Raw genomic sequence first — 8,320 nt, forward strand, 5'->3', positions numbered from 1 at the left:
GCATCGAGAATCCCAGCCTCCATCAATCATCATCATCATCCCCCCGCCCTCGACGAAACACACGTCGAGATCATGGCCTCCATCGATGAGCTATTTCAACTACACACATGAACGGAAAATATCGTAATGTGTTGCTAAGATATTATAGATTCGAATTGCATATATCGATTTCAAATCAGAACGACGACGTTCCATATTCACAGATCTTTTGGCTCGCTTTGATGGGAACGTAATTGAATCTTTTTCTCTCTCAAGAAAAAGTCAAGTTATTTGATTGAATGAAATGAACACATCAATTAAAAGAACAGACAATTCAATAAAGCAGTGATATATTAATTTAAACGTTTGATTAGTGATTGGGAATAATTTGTGACATGACATAATTAAACGTCACAACTTTGTGGGCCCAAATAAACTACCTTTATGCTTTAGATGGTGGGTGGGGTATGCTATGGTTAGATCCTAGGAATTAATTGGGCCTCATTAAATATAAATAATAATAATTTATAGAACATGCTTTGTCTTTTAATTATCTTTCTGCGTGATGGGTAGCGGTCGCGTAAGACGAAGTGGCTGATGACGCTTCCACAGTGGCCGGCGTTGGCCAGACGTGGATGGATGTTGATGAAGCAGACTATCTTCCTCCGCCGTCGGCTTCCACGGCCGTCTCCTGGATGTGAACCGTGGCTTCCGCGCTTGGACTGCCTCCCAAAGGCGGGTTCTTGATCATTTTCTTGCGCTCCGGCGCGAGCCCGCACGAGGTTCAGCGATTTCGTTTGAGCGAAGGGGATTGTTGACGGATCGGTACAGCTTCACTGCGACAGTTTGTTTCCTTTTTCAGCTCCTCGGATTGGTTGAAGTTCTGAGGCTCCCATGGCGAAATGCAAGCAGAGGAAAGGGACCGAGTTTGTTCTCTGGGGAAAGAGAAGATCCTCCAAAGATTACGGGGGCTGGAGACATTAGAAGCGAGTAGTCGAGCGAGATGCAGTGTTGCGGCTGTTTTTGCAGAAAGATTTAGCTTTGGGTTGGGTGCGATTCTTTCGTTTTCAGAGGCCGTCCGTGTGAAAGCGCGTACTTGGAGGGTTTTCGGTGCGAAAAAACGCTTTAAGAAGTTGAGATTTTTACCGCTTCTCTGTCGGATCGAAGCGGCCATAGCAGTGATTTCAGTGCTTTTTTGGCGTTTTCTGAAGCTTTCACTCGCTCCTTTAAAGTGCAGTCCGTGAAGAGATAAGCTGCGAACTCCAAAGAGGGGAGAGCTGGAGAGCGTTGGGAGAGAGATCCAAGTGTCGGGTGCCACGGGGGGGGGGGGTGGGGGGTTTAGTCCTGCTGTTGCTCATCCCTCGTCTCTCTTAATTTTCTATTCAGCCGCTAAAGGAGAATCTCTCTCTTTCCCTTTCCCTTTCCCTTTCTAAGCCTGGGCCCCCGTGCTCGGAGCCCGTCGAGGTCCGAGATTCGAAGCAGCCAATCGGTTCTAGGGTTCCCATAATAAAGAAATCGCCGTTTTTTTCTCTTCTCGATCCGGTGCCATTTCGCAGGCGAAAGCATGGGCTGCAAGACTTGATCTTTGGTCCATCGATCAGCCGGTATTGGGTCTCCTCGACGGTATGAGAATCCTCTGACCTCCGATGGTGTATCCCTATCTGTTTAACATCTCAAAATCGTTGTTTTGTTTCGCGAATCATCTCGTAACGGAATATAGTTCGAGTTGATACTATGACTCTGGTTATCTTGAGTTGGTAGAATATTTGATTTCGCCTTTTCTTCTGGGAGTCTCATCTGGGCTTTCTGTTATAGGTTCCTTTTATTAGTAAAAAGGTGCTTCATCCTTTGGTGCCAAGATGAGGGGAGCTGTTCTTGTTGCGGTAGCTGCTTCGATTGGGAACTTGTTGCAGGGATGGGATAATGCCACCATAGCAGGCATGTATATTTTAAGTGTCTTGCACTTTATCAGCATCACTACCATCAAGTCTTTTGGTCAAGATTGACATGGAATTGCTTTCATGTCTTGTTTGAATTGTGGTCGGGACCTCTCTCTCGTCCTCACTGTCGATGAATAAAGCTTTAACCTCGACCGATTCTGGCATGTTATCCATTCGTTCACTCTGATGGAAATCTTGATTTTCCATTGCCTTGTTTCTTTTTTATATTCGATGTTTTCTACATGTATCGATAGAGCACATGAAATTGCATCTAAATTCTTGATTGTCTTTGTGATGTTTACTTCAGGAGCTGTTCTGTACATCAAAAAGGAATTTAAATTGGAGACCCAGCCAACTATGGAGGGGTTAATAGTAGCCATGTCACTTATTGGTGCTACTATCATCACGACATTTTCTGGAGCAGTATCAGACATGGTTGGTAGGCGACCCATGCTAATTATTTCGTCAGTCTTATATTTCGTCAGTGGTTTGGTGATGTTATGGTCTCCCAATGTCTATGTCTTGCTCTTGGCAAGGCTTATTGATGGATTTGGAATAGGTCTTGCTGTGACGCTTGTTCCTGTATATATTTCTGAGACTGCTCCGTCAGAGATAAGGGGATTGTTGAATACACTTCCGCAGTTCAGTGGCTCCGGAGGCATGTTTCTGTCATACTGTATGGTTTTTGGGATGTCACTAATGGCAAATCCAGACTGGCGAGTGATGCTTGGTGTTCTCTTTGTTCCTTCCCTCCTATATTTCTTACTGACAATGTTCTATATGCCGGAGTCTCCAAGGTGGCTCGTAAGCAAAGGGAGAATGCTGGAAGCAAAATTGGTTTTGCAAAAATTACGTGGAAGGGAAGATGTTTCAGGTTTGTGGTAGCATGATTTGCCACTATATTAATTTGTTTCAGAAACCTTTTCACGATTCCTAATTAATAAAATTACTGTCACATGAATGAGTACTTTCTTTCTTTTATTAATGTTACTCTTATTTAATAACTAAAATTGTTCTTTTTAAGTTTTCCTGCCCCCGGCCTTTGTACAAACCATGAAAATCCTTGAGAAATTAGAAAAAAAATCTTAAAGGAAACTCATACAAATTTATCATAGTGCTAGATATTCTTTTGTGCATTTTTAGGTGTTGCATTCTTTGTTGCTAAGTTCTTATGTTGTTGATGTGTGGTTCAACTATTGTTTTCCGGTTACAGACATTTTGATGATACTGTTTCATTACAAATAAACACACATATCTGTGCATTCTCAAATTTTGTATTTCTTAAAAAATCGTTTAATAAAACTGTTGTATTCTTAAATAACATGTGCATTTTTTGTACTTCATGATGTTGCCAGGGGGTTGACAACAAACTCAGCAAACAACAAAGATGTCAAATATCAAGGGCTACTATTTTTCTTTGTTGTCTTGCTGGAGCAGTCATTTTAATGTTTCACTTAATTTTGAACTTCAAAGAATCCAAAATATTTAGTCTAATGCTGGCCTAGCAACCTTTAAATATACGTAGGGGTTTGGGGACCAATATACGTAGCCTTACCTTTATATATTTAAAGAGATTATTTTCCAGACTTGCCTTTGATGCTGGCCTGACAGTTGCTCATTAATATTGCACTTTTTCTTTTTTGTGCATTGAATTTGTTATTTACAGTTTTTGTTCTTTGGTCAAATTAAGTGAATATCCAAGCAAATTGGCGACAGGATTTGCTTATTTCTTTTTCTTTCAAGTACACAGGAGAAATGGCCCTTCTTGTTGAGGGCTTGGGAGTAGGTGGCGAGACATCCATTGAGGAGTACATAATTGGCCCTGCTAGTGAGCTTGATGACCAGGGAGCAATTGCTGACAAGGAACAGATCACGTTGTACGGGCCAGAAGAGGGTGTTGCCCTGGTTGCTCGGCCCGTAAAGGGGCAAAGCATCCTTGGAAGTGCTTTCAGTCTTTTATCTCGCCGTGGTAGTATGGAAATACAGAGTAACATACCACTGATGGATCCTCTGGTGACCCTATTTGGAAGTGTCCATGAGAAGCCACCTGAGATGGGCAGCATGCGAAGCACACTGTTTCCTAATTTTGGAAGCATGTTTAGTGTGGCTGAGCAGCAACCTAAGAATGAGCAGTGGGATGAGGAAAATCTTCAACAGGAGAGTGAAGATTATGCATCTGATGCTGGAGGAGATGAGTCTGATGACAATGTACACAGTCCATTACTTTCTCGTCAAACAACAGCCATGGAAGTGAGGGACGGTGTCCCACCAAGTGACAGTGTTTTCAGGCAAACTAGTAGTCTGACCCACATAAATGCTGGAGAGGCAGTCAGTAGCATGGGTATTGGTGGGGGATGGCAGCTGGCTTGGAAATGGTCAGAGGAAGAAATTCAAGATGGGAAGAAGGACAGAGGGTTCAAAAGAATCTATCTACACCAGGAGGGTGTCCCTGGGTCACGGAGAGGTTCTCTTGTTTCGCTTCCAGGAGGTGAAGCCCATGAAGGCAGTGCATTTGTCCAGGCTGCAGCATTGGTGAGTCAGCCTGCTCTTTATTCTAAGGAGCTCATGGACCAGCATCCAATTGGCCCAGCAATGGTTCATCCATCAGAAACAGCTGCTAAAGGGCCAAGGTGGTCAGATCTTTTTGAAGCAGGAGTAAGACATGCCTTGTTTGTTGGAATTGGGATCCAGATCCTTCAGCAGGTAAGTCTACATGTGAAGGAAAGATATTGGTTTTAGGTTTGCTTAGACTACTTAGCTTATAGTGAAAATTTGGTTTCAAGCATCTTCAGTGACTCCTTTCATTGGTTTTAGTAACTGGGAAAGCTTATCCTTCTTGTACTCCCTGGTGGTCTCCGGGCAACTTTATGACCTACATTTCCATAGAAAAATTTGAATATTCTAGTAATCCTGTTATTCCAATTAGTAAAACACTCGACACCTCTTTTTTCTCTAATGGTTACTTCGTAAATGCTTATATGTAAATACATTTTTGTGAGATTGCAAGACTTTATGCCATCATCATATTCTTTCACTTGATTGCAACCTTTGCTCTCGAGCAATACTTCCATATGAAGTGTCATGGCCTTCATCACAAGATTTATTGCATATACTACTAGAGGTATAATGACAACCTCTTTTCTTCTCAAATGTATGGGGCATCAGATGATACTGATACCCCATTGTTAATGATTTTTTATGCTTGTATAGACTAAGGAAGCTTTAATGGATCTAATATGCCATAATGCCCCAGTGTTTGAGTTCGTAAGATTGCCTCCTCTTCCCTACAAAAGGTTCCAACTTGATCCATAAATTAGCATTGCCTTCTCTTCCCTACCAAAAGTTCCAGCTTGTGCTGCATTACTGCCTTTTCATTTAGTGAATGTATGAGATCGAGTATGGAATTCAATGTACTCACTTTACATTGAATGTCCGTTTCCCTCCTTTTCCTGCTAGGATTGGAAATCCTGTATTTTAAATATCCATACGGCCGAGTCATTAGGTTTCCAAAATAGTGTGATGTAAAAAGATGTGCTTCGAATCATTGCTATTTGACTCGGACCTGTTTTAAAAAAGTCGAGGTATTTAGAATTGTTTATTGACATGGACAAACTAAGGCAAAACCTCTGAAATGATTTCAATATTGGACTCCAGGGCTGGTAACTCTTTTAACATCTTAAAGAATTGATGTTGCATAATCTTTGGTGACACAGACTATGAAAAGCATGCTGCTTGGTTAATCGTTAAGACTTTCCCATAGATGTTATCATCAGGTTATCAGATTTTTCACTTTCTCTTGAAAGAACATGATATAAGATTTACAAGTTATGTCACGGCACCAGTTTGATTATGTGCACATGTTTCGAAGCATCAGGGGAACTCTTCTGATGTTGAACATTCATCTTTTGGCTTTAGTACTTGAACTGATTGATTCAATTTTAACATAAAATCTAGTCTTGTACGAACAGACAACAATAACAATCTTCATTGACGTTTCTGAAATGACCTCTTCGTACCTCCACATTTCTTTTTTACAGACTCATAGTCTTTGGTACGCATTTTGGCTTGTGATCTCAGCAGTTTGAGTGGTTACAGTCAATTGCTACTACTATATGTACCAAACCATATACTACTATGATTTGTATCTTCAGCTGAATTGTGTAACTTCTTATTTAGCAAACTACAGGCTAGACTATTCTATGAATACATGTCTGTTCTTCCTTCCACCAATGGAGAAGTAACTTTGTATATGTTTCGCCCAAAGAGAAAGTGGGTTTATTTCACTTTAAATTTCGTTAGGACCTACAAAATTTACATTCTTTTGATGTTCAGTTTTTTCATGATTTGGTAATATTCTTAGCACAACATCCATGCTTAGTTCTTTCTTGTTGTATCTTCTATATGTTCAATAAGCTTTTCATCTTTAGTCATACACTGCCTCGTTTCCAGTTCATGAGCATTGATTAGCGACCATGCCATCAGGATTCAAGATCTAACAATTTTTCACACTACCATAGATTGCTTTCAAGAAACTTTCTTCTTTTATATTTCATTAAAGGCCATTGTTTGATACTGCTTCTCTGCTTTGCAGTTTGCAGGCATAAATGGGGTGCTCTACTACACTCCTCAGATTCTTGAGCAAGCTGGTGTTGAAGTCCTGCTTTCAAATATCGGCATCAGTTCAGATTCAGCATCTCTCCTTATTAGTGCTCTCACAACATTGTTAATGCTTCCCAGTATTGGCATTGCCATGAGGCTTATGGATATGTCAGGGAGAAGGTAATTCGGCTTCTTTTCTGTCAGTCCATATCTAGCCTTTTTTATTTGCATGATTGTTAGCATCAGCAGTATTTATTTAAGTGTTCTATTCCCTGCTTTTGCATTGCACCATGGGTTAAACAACGACCTTTGTCTCTCCTTTTACATTATGCAGGTTCCTTTTGCTGTTCACAATCCCCATCTTAATAGCATCACTGATTGTTTTGGTTGTTGCCAACCTCGTAGAACTGGGCAATGTGGTTCATGCAGTGCTTTCCACTGTCAGCGTTATTGTTTACTTCTGCTGCTTTGTCATGGGATTTGGACCAGTCCCAAATATACTTTGCGCAGAGATCTTCCCGACTCGGGTCCGTGGTGTGTGCATAGCTATCTGTGCACTTACTTTCTGGATAGGAGACATTATAGTCACCTACACCCTACCTGTGATGCTTGACACCATTGGCCTTGCTGGCGTGTTTGGGATTTATGCAATAGTTTGCGTCATAGCTTTTGTGTTTGTGTTCCTAAAGGTTCCCGAAACAAAGGGCATGCCTCTTGAAGTTATCACAGAGTTCTTCGCTGTTGGGGCGAAACAAGCTGCTGCACGAAATTGATTGCACTCAGCTATTATTATCACAAAGGTATCATCAGACATCCTGGCCATTTCTTGCATACCTCTAAAGATGAAATTACTGTGTGTGAGCATTTAGAGTGAGACTACAGATGAGAAACCAAAAGAGATGCACATTTAAGCAACCCAAGGTACTTGATCTAGTATTTGGTGTTCGATCTGGTAATGATAAGAGTCGACGTTTGGAGTTCATCTACCTTCCTTTCAATGGCATTATCTTCTTCTTCCTTGTAATATTTTCTTATGTAAGAATGTTTTTTTTCGTGGATTTCTTCTACGACTAGGAACTGATGCAACCAGTAAAACTTTCTGTGAATTTGAAGCTAATAATTGTGTGCACGGTTGGTCTCGATGATATTTCTGTTCTTAGCATAATTCTATATACCGATTAAAAAAAGGGGAAAACTATTGCATTTGGCTCAAGCCGAACAGACAAACCAGACATAATTGTCAGCTAAAACAGCATATTGAAAAGCTGGTAAGCAGTTCATCTATTCATGGCTGTTGAAATCTGTGAGCGTCGTGATATTGATCTATTTTTTTCTCATCTCTTCAACTCAGAACTGTCAAAGTTGATTGCATGGCTGCTACCCTGATACATTCGCGGCTGCTCTTGTCGTGAGCTGATCATCTTAAGTTCATGTGTTATCGTATGTATCTTGGATTATGGTATATGTAGCCATCTTAGGATGCCAAGATCATTCTATTGTTAGATTGGACATCTGCCATGGAGTTGATTTCTACAATAATATTACTTTCTTGAATCCACTGATTCTTCATGTAAGTCCTCCAATCTTGTTATCCCTTGAAACAAAATGCTGTTATATCCAGCAATGGTATCAGATCATTTACATCATCATATTTATGAAAATGGTAATTCTTTTTACCAATGAAAACTAGTCATATGTATCTTTCATTGGATTCGATCCGAGTAAGCATCCGATAGACCGAACCCTTTTCCAGAAAGACTCGCTTTCAACTAAGTCATGTGGAACTCTCAAGTAATGTTTCA

General features: G+C 40.7%; 1 protein-coding gene and 1 long non-coding RNA gene across 2 annotated transcripts; both read left to right on the plus strand.

Moving 5' to 3' along the window:
• Nucleotides 1-1,303: 1,303 nt before the first annotated feature.
• Nucleotides 1,304-7,647, plus strand: LOC135654089 (monosaccharide-sensing protein 2-like). Its single transcript, XM_065175559.1, has 6 exons — nucleotides 1,304-1,602; nucleotides 1,795-1,917; nucleotides 2,227-2,793; nucleotides 3,670-4,622; nucleotides 6,511-6,698; nucleotides 6,853-7,647. The coding sequence occupies exons 2-6, from the start codon at nucleotides 1,839-1,841 to the stop codon at nucleotides 7,289-7,291; spliced, it is 2,226 nt and encodes a 741-aa protein (XP_065031631.1). The 5' UTR covers nucleotides 1,304-1,602; nucleotides 1,795-1,838; the 3' UTR covers nucleotides 7,292-7,647.
• On the plus strand, nucleotides 7,648-8,072 carry LOC135654105 (uncharacterized). Its single transcript, XR_010502787.1, has 2 exons — nucleotides 7,648-7,786; nucleotides 7,870-8,072. It is a non-coding gene; the product is annotated as an uncharacterized LOC135654105 (long non-coding RNA).
• The last annotated feature ends 248 nt before the right edge of the window (nucleotides 8,073-8,320 follow it).

Source organism: Musa acuminata, chromosome BXJ1-4 (genome assembly GCF_036884655.1).
Source record: "Musa acuminata AAA Group cultivar baxijiao chromosome BXJ1-4, Cavendish_Baxijiao_AAA, whole genome shotgun sequence".
NCBI lineage: Eukaryota > Viridiplantae > Streptophyta > Magnoliopsida > Zingiberales > Musaceae > Musa > Musa acuminata.

Excerpts from the sequence above, each read along its gene's own strand:
- LOC135654089 (XM_065175559.1), top strand. The coding sequence starts at position 1,839 with ATGAGGGGAGCTGTTCTTGTTGCGGTAGCTGCTTCGATTGGGAACTTG. Across the intron at positions 1,918-2,226 it reads GGATAATGCCACCATAGCAG|GAGCTGTTCTGTACATCAAA; the intron begins GCATGTATATTT and ends TGTTTACTTCAG. Across the intron at positions 2,794-3,669 it reads TGGAAGGGAAGATGTTTCAG|GAGAAATGGCCCTTCTTGTT; the intron begins GTTTGTGGTAGC and ends TCAAGTACACAG.